Raw genomic sequence first — 18,674 nt, 5'->3', positions numbered from 1 at the left:
CAACTCTGTTATTCTATGATTCTATGATTGCCTGCTCTGTCCATTCCCTCTGGGGGCACCTGGCATTGGCCACTGTCGGAAGACAGGATACTGGGCTAGATGGACCTTTGGTCTAACCCAGGATGGCCGTTTTATGCATCCCTTTCCTAATGGTTCCTAACATTTGCATGGGGATAGATAGATAGATCAATCTGAATTCTACCAACACAAACACATATACGCATGCACATACATTCACATGTGTGTGCACACATAGAAACACATACATGTGCACACATCCACACACAGAACTACAAGTGGGACTGTTCTTAAAGTTTCCTCTGAATAGTGTGGGGGTGCCTCATTTTCCCCTATGCAGTTCTTAAGTATCTAGGTGGTGGGGTAAGGGTGTATGATCATTGCAGAGCCCTAGAGGGCAGGTGTGTGCAGAGGTCTGGACACAGAGAATGGCCAACACCCTGTTTCCTGGCAACTGAATGGCCTGGCCCTTCCCCCCTGCAAGGTGAGAGCTAAAGTGTTGGAGAACAAAGGGATCAGGTGACCCTCCTGGCCTGGAAAGGAACAAGCCCAGAGGAGGAGGGGCTGGAGGGCTTTTCAGTATGGGGCTGGCTGGCTCATGGAGTGAAGTGCAGACGTGGTTGTCTGGCTCACTGCCCCCCAAAATGGACCCAGCTGAGGGGTCCTGTTCTCTGCACCTGCAACCTCTGTTTAGACCATGTCCCTGTCGTCTAATAAACTTTCTGTTTTACTGGCTGGCTGAGAGTCACGTCTGACTGCGGAGTTTTGAGGGCAGGACTCTCTGGCTTCCCCAGGAGCCAGCCTGGGCGGACTCGCTGGGGGAAGCGCAGGGAGGGGCAGAGGATGCTGAATGCTCCGAGGTCAGACCCAGGAAGGTGGAAGCCGGGTGAGCTGTGTGTCCTGAAGACAGTCTGCTCTGTCAAAGTCAGATTCAGGACTCACAAAATTTGTCAGACCACTCTGTTTATTAGCAAAGCGCCTTGCGAATGCACCCAGATGTGAGCCCCCCTCTGAGGCTCAAGATAACTTATTATACAGCTAAGCCAAAGCCAATTTAACAAAAGAGACAAAAGAAAGCAGAAACTGACAAATATACATACATATCTTATTTGCATACTAACATTTACCAATCTCCTAGCTCAGTAGGAGCTCTAAGTTAATTAGTTTGAGGACCCATTGTCTCACACTCCTTAATGTTTCTCTTCCTGACAACTATATTCAACAACCCTTCAAGTAGCCTTTCTTTAATGAATTATAATTTCAATATAATTCATTCTACTTTCACAATCCCTCCTTTGCTACGCAATGATCACAATGACTGGGTTCCACATATCAAGCGTTCTTTATCTCTTTGTTCATCAGTGATATTTAAATAATCCAATTAGCACTCTGGTTGGGGCAGCTATCTGTGTAGCATGCCTGACACAATTTTGGATACAACAGGAAAGTAACTGAAAAAGTACAAAAATTATTAGGATTTCAAACAGGAGAGTTAGGGCTCCCTGAAACAACCAGTTTCCTATGCCAGAGAAATTGAAAAGGTTACTTAGCCACTTCCATAAAGAACTTGGCTCTTCGGGGGGAAGATATGTGATTTGTTCTAAGTGGCTAGCACGATCTATTACCTCATTGGTGTTGTCCTGGTATATACACAACAGCAGTCTTTTCCAAAGAGAGCACAAGTCCCTCCTTTTGCCACCAGAACTATGTCCAATGCCTGACGGTTTTGGAGGGCCATCTGTCGGATTAGCCCCTGTTTCTTTGGCCAGGGCTCTTAAACTTTCTCCGGTTTCATTTGCCATTATTTCAACTACTGCTTGTAACCTTAGGAGCCTTTTTGCATGGTGTATTACTCCCACTAATGGTATTAAGGAACCGCCAATGGCCGCTTCCCCGGTTAAGGGGCTTATGTTATTTACATACCATTGGGCATGCTGTTAAGTCCCTTCTTTTCGCCTGAAATTGCGGAGGCGTTCTCAAGGGAAGGTTCCTAGCACTCGGAATTGTGGGAAGAGTCGGGCGGGATAACAGATTCCTGACCAATTAGCTGGTAGTGCGGTATAAGCTCTGGTCCCACACACCCAGTGATAGCCTATTAAGGCCGGGAAGGGTCGGTTGCACCCATTTGTCATATAGGCATTTGCAAAGGAGGAGTAGTATCCCCAAAGGGTACAGGGTCATTCTCCTTATGAGGAGTGGTGTTATTTGCATGACATTGAAAAGTTTGTATTGTTTTCACTAAGGTTACTGTAGGGGGAACATGAGATTGATTTCTCTGTTTGATCCCAGGTTGAGAAAAATTCATATCTCCATACCCGCCCCGCCACTTTTTAGTTTTGTTTGAATAATCCCATACACCATTGGCCACAATATGCTGAAGGCAACGGCTTTTCCCCAGATCCAGCCCTGTCCCATTACACACCCAACCCAATGACCTTTTCCATCCACCACACTTATCCATTTAGATGCATTTATTCCCACCGCTTCCCAAGTGTCATTGCTGTTCCATATTTTGTTAAATGGACGAGGCCCTCCAGTGAGGTCTGGGGACTTGAGTGGGATAGCCAGGACAGGAACACCAGTTTGAGAGTGGGCTGGGATGTGGCTGCAGACTCAGCAATTAGAAATATTAAGGGTCTGAGCTATCCACACCTACTGCTGGATAAAAGAATTGTCATCCTGGTCTCCCCAGACCGTAAGATACCAGCAGCCGAGGAACAGGCCGAGGCGCGTGTTGGAGGCAAGGCTCTTCTCGTTCTGACAACCTCAACTGAGGGAACTGCAATCACGGTTTTACGCCCACCAGGCAGTAGGCGCTAGGCTCGCTACTGCCTTTTTTTTGTGTGTTTGTCGTCTGCTTCCGGCAACCCTTACGAGAGCGTAGATTGTAAGGTATTGCAGGCTGTTCCTCTACGTCTTCTTCTGGAGTCAAAATTATCTCTGCGTTGTCCTGAGGTGATGATTGGTTCTCTGGGGATGGTGCCTTCTTACACTGTGAAGCATGTATCCACGCTGCGATGCCAGATAGTCTAACAGCCGTCTGTGTAGTAAGCAGTATCTGATGAGGACCCTTCCACTGGGGCTCCAAGGCGTGCTTTCGTGATGGCGCCGTACGTAGACCCAATCGCCTGGCTCGAGGCTGTGGCAAGCGTCGGAGGTGGGTTTCCGTGGGCCAGGCAGCTCGAACCTGTGAATGGAAGTGACTTACAGCTTGCATTAGTCCCTTGCAATACTGAAGGAGCGCTCTGTGAGTCAAGTTCAAATCTGGAACGGGAGTAATGGTAGTCATAGCTCGCATAGGGCGTCCCATAACAATTTCAAAGGGACTTAATTTATGCCTTTGGGATGGAGTGGATCTCATGTCCATAAGGGCTAATGGTAAGGCTACTGGCCAGCTTAATCCTGTAGAGTCACAAATTTTAGCAAGCTTATTCTTAAGGACACGACTTCGTCTTTCAACTGCACCTGCACTCTGTGGGTGGTAGGGACAGTGCAAACAGGTGTTGATATGCAATATACGGTCCAGGCTGTTGAACAAGTTGTCCGGTAAAATGTGTACCCCGATCACTGGACAGAGTAGCAGGAATTCCCTTGGCAGGCATAATATGATTTACACAAACATTTGGCAACAGACAGTGAGTCAGCCTTGCGACAAGGAAAGGCTTCAATCCAACCGGAGAATAAACATACCATAACCAATATAAATTCATATTGTTGACACTTAGGCATTTGTACAAAATCAAGTTGCCAATGCAAGAACGGTGCTTGAGGCAGGCCCTGGAACCCCTGGGCCACTTTTACAGGTTTACCAACATTATGGCTTTGGCAAATGGTACAGGCTGCACAGTGGCGGGCTCAAAAGAGCTAAAATGGGGGGCCCACCATCCTGTCTTTGTTACAGCAGAGACCATCCCCTCCTTTCCGACATGCAAAACACCGTGTAGCAGGGCGGCCAGAGACGGGCAGAGTGAAAAGGGAGCTACAAAGGCGCCAGTAGGCGAGCGCCAAAAGGAATCGGGATGCAGAGAGCAACCTTGGGCAACCCAGGATTCTTTCTTGGTTTCTGGGGCAGAGTCTTGAGCAGGGCGAGGTCAGTGAGGGACCAGGAGGGTAAGAGGAGAGCGGGAGAACAAGGGAATCAGACATTTCGACTAGGCGCCCTGCAGCAGCCACAGCACTGCAGGCAGGGGGGTAAGCCTTGGGCAACAGGGTCTAAAGTGGCAGAGAAATAAGCCACTGGGCGGTTCTTTTCTCCGTGCATCTGAGTGAGAACTCCAAGCGCACACCCAGATGGTTCGTGGCAGAAAAGGGTAAAAGGCTTAGAATAGTCAGGCAGCCCTAAGGCAGGGGCAGAAGCCAAACCCTGTTTGAGGAAACAAAGGCAGAATTGGCCTCAGGGCGCCATGGCATGGGGTCAGGCACAGAGAACCGAGTGAGTTCCTGGAGAGGTTTTGCAAGGGAGGCATATTGGGGAATCCATTGTCTGCAAAATCCAGCCATGCCTAAAAACTTCCGGACCTGGCGTGGGGAGCGGAGTCGGGGAAAGCTAAGGATAGCTTGGACGCGGTGGGAGAAAGTGCACAGGAACCCTGGGAGAGGAGAAAGCCGAGGTCTGTGACAGAAGCTTGACAGAGTTGTAGTTTAGAGCGAGAAGCTTTGTGACCCTTATTTGCTAGGGCAGTAAGGAGCACTAAAGAGTCAGTTTCAGAGGCAGACAATGAAGGGGAACAGAGGAGTAGATCATCTACATATTGGACTAGTGTGGACCTGGACAGGAAAACAAGGTCAGCAAGGTCTCGGGCTAATGCTTGGGAAAAATATGACGGGCTGTCAGTATACCCCTGGGGCAGTGTGGTCCATGTGTACTGTTGCCCCTTGTAAGAAAAGGCAAACAGGAACTGGGAGTCAGGGTGAACCGGAAGAGAAAAGAAAGCAGAGCACTAATCAACAACAGTAAAATGAGTTGCATCTGGTGGGATAGAAGCCAGAATCTTTGAGAGAGGCAAGTTTTGATTCTGTCCACCTATGATTTGCCTCTTCCCACCACTGCATGAAACAATCGACCTCTCCTTTTGCCAATTTAGTTGTAGGTTGGCCGAGTTTGTCTTTTAAGACGTCTACTCGGTCTTTGTCCCAAGATCCTAACAGTGGCCACTGAATTTTGGGATTCTCCTGAGTTAGCCTTTGCATTCCCATACACATCTTCTCCCCCCTCCCCCCAAGGTCAGCCTTTTGAAGCCATCCCCCACCCATGTCATGAGGTTTTCTGTTCATTAAAACACAACAATGCTAGCAACAAGACAAACACCACAGACAAACAACACAAAACATAGATCCATTGGTATTCTGAGTTATTCTTCCGCTGGCGCCAGCTTGCTTGTAGAGTCTAAAAACAAAAGAAAACAATTTCCACCCCTGGTGGGGACAGATTATTGCTTTAATATAATACCACTTTCTTTACAAATTTCCTTGCTAATTGCAGGAAAAATAGAAGAATTACCTCCAGGCTGTACTTATTTTGTTCTATAGTCAGGCTGTTCTATAGTCAGGCTAGTGAATTACCCCACTCACACCACCTCATGAATTTCATAAATTGTCAAAGTCAGATTCAGGACTCACATAATTTGTCAGACCACTCTGTTTATTAGCAAAGCGCTTTGCTAATGCACCCAGATGTGAGCCCCTCTCTGAGGCTCAAGATAACTTATTTATACAGCTAAGGCCAAAGCCAATTTAACATAAGAGACAAAAGAAAGCAGAAACTGACAAATATACATACATATCTTATTTGCATACTAAGGTTTACCAATCTCCTAGCTCAGTAGGAGCTTCTAAGTTAATTAGTTTGAGGACCCATTGTCTCACACTCCTTAATGTTTCTCTTCCTGACAACTATATTTCAACAAACCCTTCAAGTAGCCTTTCTTTAATGAATTATAATTTCAATATAATTCATTTTACTTTTACAGCTCACAGAAAGGAGACTTCCCCAGAGTCCTGTACTGGCTATGTAGGGAGCAGTTCCAGAGCATCGCCCAGGGGACTCCGTGACATATGCACATACATATATACACACCTACACACACATATATAGAATCATAGGACTGGAAGGGACCTCGAGAGGTCATCTAGTCCTGTCTCCTGCACTCATGGCAGAACTAAGTATTATCTAGACCATCTCTGACAGGTGTTTGTCTAACCTGCTCTTAAAAATCTCCAATGATGGAGATTCCACAAACCTGCCTGGGCAATTTATTCCAGTGCTTAACCAGCCTGACAGGTAGGAAGTTTTTCGTAATGTCCAACCTAAACCTCCCTTGCAGCAATTTAAGCCCATTGCTTTTGGTCCTAGCCTCAGAGGTTAAGAAAAAACAATTTTTCTCCCTCCTCCCTGTAACGACTCTTTATGCTTTTTGAAAACTCTTCTCATGTCCCTCTCAGTCTTCTCTTTTCCAGACTAAACAAACCAGTTTTTTCATTCTTCCCTCCTAGGTCATGTTTTCTAGACCTTTCATTATTGTTGGCGCTTTTCTCTGGACTCTTTCCAATTGTCCACACCCTTCCAGAAATGTGGCGCCCAGAACTGGACACAATACTCCAGTTGAGGCCTAATCAGCGCGGAGTAGAGGGGAAGAATTGCTCCTCGTGTCTGGCTTCCAACGCTCCTGCTAATACAGCCCAGAATGATGTTCGCTTTTTTTGCAACATGCACTTACATGCACATACACCAATGCGCATGCACACACATCTACACTCAAACGCGAAGCGTGACACAGAACTAGTTGGGAAATTGATTTATTACCCGCCCCCACCCCAAAGGAATTCTATTAAAACAAGACATTTTTTTCCACTTTTGTCCCCCCAAAAATTCTTTTTTTATTTTTGACAATATTTTTGACAAAATGGAAATCTGGGGGTGACATTTCCATTTTGTAAACACAAAGAAACTTTCAGCCTGACTGGGCACCACACCATGGTGAGGGCCTCTGCCCACCCAGGGAGCGCACATGGCAGGGGGTGGGGTGGAGCTGGCATGTGTCCCCCTCACCCTGATGCTGTTGCCAAGAGGCTGAACCATTCCTGGTTTGGCCAGTTCTTTCATGAGGTTCCTGCTCCGGCTGTCTCAGTTTGTCTGTCTGGTGTCTTTCCCAACTACAGACCGCAGGGGGTGACGCTCCGATCTCAGCACATGGCTCCCCACTCCCGGGGTGTTATGGCACTGGGACCAAGTCGATCATTTCAAGCCCTGCTGTCCATCCCCTCGTGGGACCAAGCAGACAGACTGAGCTGGTCCCTTTAGATCCCAGGATATAGGAGACAGCCAGAATGAGTGGGTTCTTGGGATCCCGCTGGTAGATAGAGCAAAAGCCAGGGAGACTGAGTTTCCCCCATTACATCTCCCCCTCAGTATCAGAATGGGGGGCAGTGGAGAGCTAGTGAATCCTTTAGATCGCTCCATCTCACCCCCCTGGCATGGAGCAGAGAGGAAGCGGACGGTCCCCCGCTGTACGGATCCACAGCACAGAAAGCAGAGGAATTCGCAGGTTAGTGTTCCTGTGGCAAGGACAGCAGCTCCCAAGAGCAGCAAAGAGACAACCCGGCCTGCTTCATCATGCAACATCCCGCTGTCCCGAGAACACCTCTGGGGACAGCTGGAATATCCCAGGTTTTTCCCTCGCCCATCGGAACGCCTGGTAACTACAGACGAGCCGCTGCCTTGGCACAAACCCCCGTCCCTGGCACACTCTCAGCATGCAACGTGCAGCCAGCACATTTCCAAACTCCAGAAGGTCCTGCGGGGGGTGAGCTGGATGGAGGGTGTCGAGGCTGATTCCCCACTCTGGCACTGCGAGTGCAGAAGGTGGGGGCCTGCAAGGACTCTAAAAAGTAATACTGGCCACTCCAAGCGTTAAACTCCCAAGGTTACATCTTCCCTCTGACCTTGGATGGGTAGATGCTGCCACCCCCCAAGGCAGAACCCCTTTGAGAGCCCAGGAAGGCTCACTTGGGCGTTCCTTCCTGTGGGGTACCCTCAAGCCCTTTCACCCCCCCCTCCAGGGAAAAGCTGAGAAAGAAAAAAAAAGGGGGGAAATTAGCTGTTGCCACCTGCTAATTTAAACAACATGGGCACAAACCTCTTAGGACACAAAAAATTCAATTCTGTTCTTAAAAAAGGTAAATTTTATTAATTAAAAAAAAGAACAAGATACATCTGGGAACTCGGGCATTTGCTAGATTAAAAAACAACAACCCTAGAAGGATTAACCTCAAGAATAGCTCTCTTGAGGTCCAGCTGAAGGTTACAAGCAAACAAAAAGCACCTGGGGTTAGCACAGAGGAATCCACAAGCCATAACGAAATAAAAGGGATAAACCTAATCGCGTCTTCCTGGACATTTCCTGGTCTACTTACATACCTGAGGTTTTTAAATGAGTAATTTCTAGGTATGATACTGATGTTTTTTTTCATACCTGGCCCAAGCTCTTACAGCATAGCTCTGCCCTGTCCACCTCTCCCCAGGGAACAACCACAGACAGACAAAAGGGGAGCCTTGTTTCCATTTTCAAAAGTTCTAGCCTTCCCATTGGCTCTTTTGGACAGGTGCCCACTCACTTCCTTTTACCTACGCATAGCACTGAGACTTTTTAACCCTTTAGAGGTAGAGCAATTAGAGAACAGCTCCGAAGAGGAATTTTATAGCTATTGGCTGGCTGAGTGTCCATAAAAGGGAGCTTCATTTATCACAGAGGGGCACTCGCTGATAAAGCCAGCTGAGTGAAGAAGTCTGTCTGAGAGAGAATAAATGAGTGGCAAGGGACCAGTAAATCTTGGGGCATGCCCTTTAACGGCTTGGATTTGGAGACGGGGCTTGTGGGAATACTGTGGGATTCGAGTTCGCTCTGGGTTTACAAGGAAGAAATGGTCTGTGGGACAAGCACTCAGTTTCTGGCTGGAAGAGAAGCTGGAAGAGAACCGCCACCCTCCGAGCTCTTCGGGGCAACGTGACCCTCAATGCCGCTTGTCCGGTTTTGCATAATAATAAATTCATTGAGGCACAGAGTCATTTGCAAAAAAAACCTTTCATGCCGGGAAATACTGGACGCTGGTAAGCCAGCAGTAGCAGCATATGCTGGCTGCCTCTGTGCCTTGCTAGGAGCAATGCAGGACCCTAAGGCCTGGTCTAAAAAAGAAATTTAGGTTGGCATAATTACGTTGCCCAGCTATGTGAAAAATCCACAGCCCTGAGCAGCACAGTTAAGCCAACCTAACTCCCCGTGTAGACAGCACTAGGCCAACAGGAGACTTCTTCCATCAACCTGGCTACCATCTCTCGGGAAGGTGGATTATCCGCAGCGATGGGACAACCCCTACCGTCGGCACAGGTGGTGTCTACACTGAAGCATAGCGGCGCCAGGGTAGAGTTTCAGCATAGACAAGCGCTCAGTGTCCCAGCTGTGTATGTTTCATGTACCAGCCTGTCTTGGAGGGCCCCGTGCCATCTGCAGCGCTGAGATGTGAGAGAGGCTGGCGTGTTCAAGGAGGCGGCTGTCCCCTTTGATCACCCGGAGGCTTCCGAGTGTTTCACAGCCATGCCCCAGTTGGGGCCTAGCCCCCGTCCCTGTGCTCACACGCACAGGGTAACTGCTGCGGCAAGGGGAAGCACCAGGCCAGAGAAGCAGATGGCAGCGAGCCCGCAGTTTAGGTCCAACCTAGACTCTTGATGTTCTGCAAAGAAGAAGGAAAAGGTTTGATCCACTCGAGGCTTCCCAGATTGGTGGGGAGCAAACTGGTCTGCTGGCTCACGGGGAGTCCCCGAACCCAGAATCTACGCCAGCAAAGCTCCTGTTTAGCAGACGTCTTATGCCAGCCAGCTTGCTCTTCAGCCGCTGGGGCTTCACTGCCAGAGCCCCCGGCAGACGCTCTGCAGGCACACGCAGAGGGCTCTTTGCACAGGGTGGTGGCCTCTGGGACTTTGCCTCCGACCCGAGTCACTGCATCTGGGGGCTCTGTGTCTGCACTGCCGTGCCATGTGGCGCTGGCATCGCACAGAGCTGAGGCTCCTCCAGAGCTGCCCCTCGCCAGGCCCTGGGGATTCGTCTGATGCGATGTCACACTATTGGCATGTCATCAGCCCGCGCGTCAACCGGGCATCATGGTGCGTCGGTGCCATGTCATAGCATGGGGCCCGTGCGGCCACGGACCCACCACGAGCAGGACGAGAGGCAGGGTGCCCCACTGGTTCGGACACTAGCCAGAGACTTGGGAGATCAAGGTTCAATTCCCTGTTCTGCCACAGACCCCCTAGGGTAGGGCTGTCCTGCCATCAGGGGGGAGAACTGCAGCACGCGTTGACACACCCAAGGGAGCTGACTCTAGCTAGTTCATGTCCTGGCAGCATGGGCTCACCACCCAAGTTGACCTGCAGGGTCCCAGCTTATACAGCCCTGGCTGCCGTTGCTTCCCCACTAGTGCGGGGATCTCTCCGGGGCTGCAATCCCGCACACTGCGTGCAATGCAGACATCCCTTGCGTCGCTCTGTGCCTCAGTTTCCCAGCTGTGCAATGGGGGAGACAGCCCGGCCCACCCTCACAAGGGGGCTGGGATTAAGGATGGGGAGCAACTCAGATACTCTGGGAAGCAGGGGCCATGTTTGTACATAGAAAGGGCCTAGCTCCCTGCTACACACATGCTGCCAGGTTCAGACAGGCCGTATGGCGCCCACTGGGGGTGGGGATGAGCCCAAATGGACACTCAGCTCTCAGATTCTCATTCTCTTCTCCCCGAGGCTGAATCCGAAAGCCGAGGTGGCCCGGAGGCCTCTCCGCCCAACACGTGCCTCCTCGCCTCTCCCTCCTACTTACCGCTGACCCAGAGCCGCACCTCCGCAGACACGCAGTCGTAGACCAGGCCCACATAGCAGGAGAAGTTCCCTTGGTCGGACGCTGTGACTCCGGCAAGGTGCAGGGTGGCATCGCCATGGGCCAGCCCTGTGGCGTTAACCCACGTCCTGCCCTTGAAGCGTGGCCTGTAGTGCGAGCAATTCTCGCTCCCATTGCTGCTCATGTAGAGGTTGGTTTCATTGGTCTGGCTCCGATAGGTCCACATGACCGTTGAGACCTTTCTGGGATCGGAGACTGAGAAGGGGCAACTCATGGAGATGTTCTCCCCGACCTGGGCCTGCAGCTGGGTGTGGGAGGTGTTCCCACATGGCTCCGCCGGGCAGGCTAGGGAACAACAGAGCAAAGTCACAACCCTGGTGAGCAGGAGCCACGTCTAACGCTGTCGGTACCCACCTGAAGCTGATCCTGACCCGGGCCTCTGGCTACTACTGAGCCTGTCCTACGGCCTTGTCACCACCACCACCACACACCAGAACTAACCCATCCCAGCGAGCCCATCCGATGGCCTCGTCACCACCACCACCACCATACACCAGAACTAACCCATCCCAGCGAGCCCATCCGATGGCCTTGTCACCACCACCACCACCACACACCAGAACTAACCCATCCCAGCGAGCCCATCCGATGGCCTTGTCGTCACCATCACCACCATACACCAGAACTAACCCTTCCCAGCGAGCCCATCCGATGGCCTTGTCACCACCACCATATGCCAAAACTACACCGTCCCAGCACGTCAGTCCTGTGGCCCCCAGCACTATGCTCCCAGACCTATGCCATCCCCGCCTTCCTCTGGCCTCGTCACCACCATGGCACCAGAACGGCAACATCCCAGTAAGCCAGTCAGCCCAGGGCTGTGCCCCTCTCCCCTCATCAAATAACTCCATGGAGAAGACACAGTTGAAGGGATTGAATTAACGGCCATAGGATTTAATGCAACAATGCAAGCAGAACAGAGCTTACTGAAGCACTCCCGTTTCACCCGAAGGAGCCCTCCGTGCTTTACCAACCATGCACCCAGCCTGAGAGTCACTCCAACCACCCCAGACAGGCAGCCACCCCTGGGTGGGAAATGATCGCTGCTCATCAGTGCACAACACCACTGAGCAAAACGAAGTGTAGAAGAAACCTGGGTCCAGATGGAGATGGGGGTGGGGGAAGGAGGCTGAGCTGGGAATCAGGGCACTGGCGTGAAGAGCCTGGCCTGGAATCATAGAATCATAGAATATCAGGGTTGGAAGGGACCTCAGGAGGTCATCTAGTCCAACCCCCTGCTCAAAGCAGGACCAATCCCCAATCAAATCATCCCAGCCAAGGCTTTGTCAAGCCTGACCTTAAAAACTTCCAAGGAAGGAGATTCTACCACCTCCCTAGGTAACGCATTCCAGTGTTTCACCACCCTCTTAGTGAAAAAGTTTTTCCTAATATCCAACCTAAACCTCCCCCACTGGAGGAAAGGCACAAGGGGATCTGCAATGACCAGGGCCCACGTTCCTTGTCTCAAACCAGATAAAAAACGCTAAGAGAGCTTAGGAACACGTATACAACAGACCTCGCTCAGTTAGAGAACTGCCGGGTCTAGAACCTGGTGACCATATTCATGCCAAATCGGATGGAGAAAAAGGATGCACAACGCCAGCTGTCCTAAAGAAAAAGAATTCTGTGCCTAGATCATATGTGATCAAGACGGACGGTGGAGAGTTCAGCGGAAACCACCAACACCCACACTTTGTTCCTCAGCAGGAAAAATCAACAGAGTAAACTCTACAGGTGGCAGATGCAGGACACAAAGAAGGCTCAAGGATTCCAAACCAACCAGAGCCAGTCGTAACTAACGGACAGCCAGATGACCAAGTTGTTCCATGTTCAGGTTCTGTGATTAGGAAACCAGCACGATTCAGAGACACTCAACGGCCTGATCCGTACTGAACTTCAAAGAGAGTGTGGCCGGGAAACTATGGGAAATGGTGGGAATGTAGACCTTAGAAGGGGGAGACGTAATGGAACGTGAAACCGTATTGTAGTGTTCAGCCACTAGGTGGCGCAGTGTGTAAAACACCTTATTTCAACTAGCCCCAGCCATACCTGGCAGAGCATTAAAAGATCTTATGCTGACGAGCACAGCTGGGCTGGGTAAGTGAGCTCTGTGACCAGGCCAGGTCTGGTAGAGAAGAACGTGACCGGGCTGGTTTTGGACAACAGCAAAAAAATTCTGTTTCAAAATGTCAACCAACTCTAATATTAAGCTGCCTCCCAGGGAGGTTGTGAGTTGATCAGGTACCACGGTGATGGGCACAAACCTGAATAGAATAGAATAGAACAGAGGCGTTGTTAACTACTGTCTGCAGAGCACTCTGAGATCCCTGCGTGCTGGGCTCTAGAGAAGGACCCCGACCCATTTGAGACCCCCATCCCGATCCCACACAGACAGAACAGCCGTGCGGTGACACTCCCAGTATTTACCTAGCTGCTGGAGAACTGTGATGAGGAGACCCAGGTGCAGCAGATCACGCCCCATCTCCACCGGCTGTTATGGCAGCTCTGCTCCCCCTGACCTGAGAGAGGGAAGAGAAAGGCAGAAGGGGTCACTACATGCAAACAGGAGGGGAACCTGGCTGAGCCCGCAAAACCCAAGCAAACTGCACCAGGGAGCAGTCCTGGTCTCGATGGGCGAGCTCCTCCCTCCAAGATCAGAGACCAGGGACAGCTGCAAAGCTCAGACGCAGCCTGGGGAAGGACATATCTGGATCCTTAGAAGAATCTGGAAATAGCAGTGGGAGTTTTTTCCATACCGCCCACCATCATTCATTCCCTCCCACCACACTCCAAAAGGGCAGTGATTCCTCTCCGGCCCCTACCACCTTCCCTCCCCTTTCAACGCAGCAGAGGCTGATTGGGGGCAAATTCTTCTTGCTTCCTTCCTACCTGGCAAAGCGAGATAAGCGAGTTTCCAGCATGGCTACACAGAGAAATTCCATCCAGCTGGCATCTGTCTCAATAGCTTATCAGTGATTTTCATCCTCTCTGAATAGGTTACAGATCATATGAGTAGGCTTGGAAAGTTTTTATTGTTATCAGTAAATGTCAGCAAATGCTGATTTCACCAGATACTCACAAACCACTGCAAAAACATTTCCAGCGATATTAACAAAGAAGCAAAATAAGAAAAATACTGCTTGAGAATGTATTGGCCACGTTCATGTAAATCACGATGTTTGCTGGCATTACCAGAGTTGGAGCAGGGCCCGTTTAGATGGGGGGGGAGCTGGCTCTGGCCCATGCTCCCTATAATGTGTTCATTTTAGGAGCACGGAGGTGCTGAGGCGAGGACCCTGCGACTTCAAATCACTGCAGTTTCCTGCAACTGTGACCATCTAAATCAATAAACCTAAAAATTGCTTTAAAATAACCATCAATATTATCCACAGAAATGGCCAAAAAATGAAAATAGAATTCTGCCAAGCCTCCATAGCAAATATTCAATTACGCTAATCCATGGCGAACACCTGGTTCAAATCCAGCAACAGGTAAACCAATGCAAAAAAGGTTCTCCCCTCCATGAAAAGGCAGATACCGACCTGGAGCTGCCCCTGTGACCCAGCCTGAAAATGCCACTAGGAACAAGCTAAACTCAGTGTCAACATTTAAAGAAAGCAAAGGGAAGCTGAGAGCATGAAGCCACAGGCTTATCTGTTTGCATTTCTGGAGAACCAACAAGGCTACAGCTACTGGCTGCTTTCCTGTGGACAGCTGGTTCTTGCCCACTGGGCAGGGGGAAGGGGGGAAATTAGCCAAGAAAGATTTTGTATTTTTAAATAAAAATTATGCCAGAATAAAGCAAGCATCACAGAAAATGCATTGGGATGCCTGATGGATATCGACTTCCTGGGGACGCACTGAGATACTGCAGTGACAATAGATAGATAGATAGATAGATTTAAGAATATAAGAACATAAGAACAGCCATACTGGGTCAGACCAATGGTCCATCAAACCCAGCATCGTATCTTCTGACAATGGCAATGCTTCAGAAGGAATGAACAGATCAGGCAATCACTGAGTGATCCATACCCCCTTGTCCACTCCCAGCTTCTGGCAAACAGAGGCTAGGGAGGATGGGGTTGCATCCCTGTCCATCCTGGACCTATCATCCAGAAACGTATCGAGTTCTTTTTTGAACGCTGTTAGAGTTTTGGCCTTCACAACATCCTGGGGCAAGGAGTTCCACAGGTTGACTGTGCATTGTGTGAAAAATGCCTTTCTTTTGTTTGTTTTAAACCTGCTGCCTGTTAATTTCATTGAGTGACCCCTGTTCTTGTGCTATGAGAAGGAGTAAATAACCCTTCCTTATTCACTTTCTCCACACCAGTCAAGATTATATAAACCTCTACCATATCGCCCCTTAGTCGTTGCTTTCCAAGCTGAAAGTCCCTGTACTTTTAACCTCTTCTCATACAGAAGCTGTTCTATACCCCTAATCATTTTTTTTTTACCTTTTCTGTACCTATTCCAATTCCAATGTATCTTTTTTGAGATGGGACAACCAGATCAGCACACAGTATTCAAGATGGGGGTGTACGATGGATTTATATAGAGGTGATATGATATTTTCTGTCTTATTATCTAGCTTTTGTTTGCCAGAAGCTGGGAATGGGCAACAGGGGATGGATCACTTGGTGATTGCCTGCTCTGTCCATTCCCTCTGGGGCACCTGGCACTGGCCACTGTCGGAAGACAGGATACTGGGCTAGATGGATCTTTGCTCTGACCCAGTGTGGCCGTTCTTATGTATCCCTTTCCTAATGGTTCCTAACATTTGCATGGGGATACATAGATAGATAGATAGATAGATAGATTAGATCTATCTCACCTGCAGGATGTTGTTCTCCGTTTCTCACAGATCAGCGATCTCCACTGTGCAATGTAAGTTTCTCTTCTTTCTCTCCATATCACACAGCCCATTCACCTCCTTGCCTCTCCGGGCGTGCGAGTTGGAAAGTGAGTCCAGCTTGGCGGGATTATACCGGGCGGGCATCCTGAGTCATACCACCCACAGCCCCTCCTCACATCCCAAGTGCCAAATCCATCATATGGGTTATCTGAAGTGCCAACCGTTGTGGCCCACAGCCCAGCTGCTGGAGCAAATGCAGCTCAGGCTGTTAGGAGCAGAGAGCTGTTCCCACCCGATGGCAGCTAACCAGATCACTTGAAATGAGCTGCTGGTTCTCAGCCCAGTGCCTTGTGAACCCAGGGACCTCCTGCCCCTGCACAGAAAAGGGTGATGAGTCAGACACATCATGGGTATGGCTCAGCTTGGCCTCATCTGCTTTCAGCAGAGTGGAATTTTGCCCCTTTGTGCGCCTGGTTAAGCAGACGTGGAATTTATCATAGTCAGTAACTGGCTGTTTTGCAGTAGAGGCTCCTGCCTGAGACCAGGGCTCACTTGTTCTGGCCCTGCACAGACCCCCAACCAAGATCAGGCACCCATTGTGCCAGGTGAGAACAGACCCTGGCTGAGATCAGGGCCCCATTGTGCCAGGTGCTGCACAGACCTTGTGCAAGATCAGGGCCCCCATTGTGCCAGGTGCAGGACAGACCATGACCAAGATTGGGGTCCCCCATTTTGCTGGGTGTTGCACAGACCCTGAGTGAGATCAGGGCCCTGTTGTGCTGCGTGTTGCACACACACCATGGAATCCAGGCTGCAAGGTGCTTCCAGTCTATAAGAGGAGACAGCAATCTGCTGGGGCAGACCACATGGAGGAAGTGTAGTTAGAACATACTCAGGATGAACTTTACCCGATGTAGATCCAGACGGACCCCTAAGGTGTCAGGAGAGAGGGTGGGTTTTTTTGAGGGAACGGGGCTTGGAGATCAACGTCCCCGTAAACAGGAAAATGACGCAGAGAGCCTTGAACAGCTGCGAAGGCAGCCCCCAAGCGTGTGACTCCCAGGTGTTCGGGATCACAGCCCAGTGGAGAACCCAAGAACAATTCCATGGCTGACGGATCAAGCAGAGATCAAGGCTCTCCACCCGCCCGCCCACCCACCGGCCTCATGTCACTTTCGTGCTAAGGTTGGCTTGTGGGAGGAAGGAATCTGAGCCGAATCCACTTTCCTTTCATCTGGTTCCGCAGCAGGACTCTGGAGTTGATTAGCCGATTTCACAGGGAAACCACTCTGCTCGCTCAGCGGACAGCCTGGGATCAGCACTCTCCCGACTGCAGCAGGCTCTTGCAAGTGACGCTGAGCAGGCGAGGGCCTAGAGGCAGGTGGAAGAGTGTCCTCTGAACCACAGAATTTGGACGATGTGACCTCTAAGCTGTCGCCCAAGGCGAGGGCTAGAGGGAACAGATGATCGCAAGGGAAGTCGAGGTGCCCAGACAAAGGGGAGACGTGTGTCCATCTGCGATACAGAAGGCAGGTTCTCTAAACCAGTGCTACTCAAAGTGGCGGTCTGCGGACCAGTGCCGGTCCGCGCGCCATCGGCTGCCGGTCTGAGTGCACTTTGGGAAAAAAAATTGCTGACCCCCCATATCAGAGAGCTCGAGAAGCACAATGAGCATTAACAACCACCACAGCAGCGTTAGAGCTCCGCCGGGTGCCTCCGGGGTAGCTCAGATGGGACTTCCACCTGGGGCGGCCGGCACCATACCAGCAGGCCAAGAAGCCCAATCCAAAGCAGCTGTGCTGTGCCAGCTAGTGCCACACCACGGCTGGGCTGGGATTTGTGAAGGGGCTGGTGGAAATTTGGGCACCTAAAGTTCTTGGGCCCCTTTGAGTGCCAGTGTCAAGGTTTCTTCCCCACTCTGAACTCTAGGGTACAGATGTGGGTACCTGCATGAAAACCCCCTAAGCTTATTCTTACCAGCTTAGGTTAAAACTTCCCCAAAGTACAAACTATTCTACCTTTTGCCCTTGGACTTTATTGCTGCCACCACCAAATGTCTAACAGATATACAACTGGGAAAGAGCCCGCTTGGAAACGTCTTTCCCCCCAAACTCCTCCCAAACCTTTCACCCCCTTTCTTGGGGAAGGCTTGATAAAAATCCTCACCAATTTCCATAGGTGACCACAGACCCAAACCCTTGGATCTTAAGAACAATGAAAAAGCAATCAGGTTCTTAAAAGAAGAATTTTAATTGAAGAAAAAATAAAAGAATCACCTCTGTAAAATCAGGATGGTAAATACCTTACCGGGTAATTAGATTCAAAACATAGAGAATCCCTCTAGGCAAAACCTTAAGTTACAAAAAGACTCAAAAACAGGAATATCCATTCCATTCAGCACAGCTTATTTTCTCAGCCATTTAAACAAAACAGAATCTAACGCATATCTAGCTAGATGACTTACTAAGTTCTAAGACTCCATTCCTTTTCTGTTCCCGGCAAAAGCATCACACAGACAGAGAGAACCTTTGTTTCTCCTCCCCCCACCCCACAGCTTTGAAAGTATCTTGTCTCCTTATTGGTCATTTTGGTCAGGTGCCAGCGAGGTCATCCTAGCTTCTTAACCCTTTACAGGTGAAAGGGTTTTTCCTCTGGCCAGGAGGGATTTTAAAGGTGTTTACCCTTCCCTTTATATTTATGACAGCCAGCCTGAAGAACTGGGGCATAGCAGAGTCAGAGCTGCTCCCGCCCGACTGGAGCCAGGGCCTGGGGCTCGGTGGAGACAAGGGGCACAATCGGTTGCAGGTGGGGAGAGAGGCAAGGGCAAAAGCATGATGGAGTTAAGGGGCGAGAGCCAAGGG

At 50.1% G+C, this 18,674-nt stretch overlaps 1 protein-coding gene across 3 annotated transcripts; it reads right to left on the bottom strand.

Moving 5' to 3' along the window:
* Positions 1–5,642: 5,642 nt before the first annotated feature.
* Positions 5,643–18,313, bottom strand: LOC114018349 (myelin-oligodendrocyte glycoprotein). Of its 3 annotated transcripts, none has more exons than XM_037883406.2 (4): positions 15,793–16,180; positions 13,386–13,477; positions 10,881–11,243; positions 5,643–9,744 (listed from the first exon to the last, which is right to left on the bottom strand). In XM_037883406.2, the coding sequence occupies exons 2-4, from the start codon at positions 13,438–13,440 to the stop codon at positions 9,644–9,646; spliced, it is 519 nt and encodes a 172-aa protein (XP_037739334.1). In that variant the 5' UTR covers positions 13,441–13,477; positions 15,793–16,180; the 3' UTR covers positions 5,643–9,643. The 3 variants fall into 3 exon arrangements, with proteins under 3 accessions (XP_037739334.1, XP_043391388.1, XP_037739337.1); XM_043535453.1 differs by lacking the exon at positions 15,793–16,180 and adding an exon at positions 18,278–18,313 and having other exon boundaries at positions 6,333–9,744; XM_037883409.2 differs by lacking the exon at positions 15,793–16,180 and adding an exon at positions 13,568–14,443 and having other exon boundaries at positions 6,333–9,744.
* Positions 18,314–18,674: the final 361 nt, after the last annotated feature.

Source organism: Chelonia mydas, chromosome 24 (assembly GCF_015237465.2).
Source record: "Chelonia mydas isolate rCheMyd1 chromosome 24, rCheMyd1.pri.v2, whole genome shotgun sequence".
Taxonomy (NCBI): Eukaryota; Metazoa; Chordata; order Testudines; family Cheloniidae; genus Chelonia; species Chelonia mydas.
This window is presented reverse-complemented; position numbering and strand designations above follow the sequence as displayed.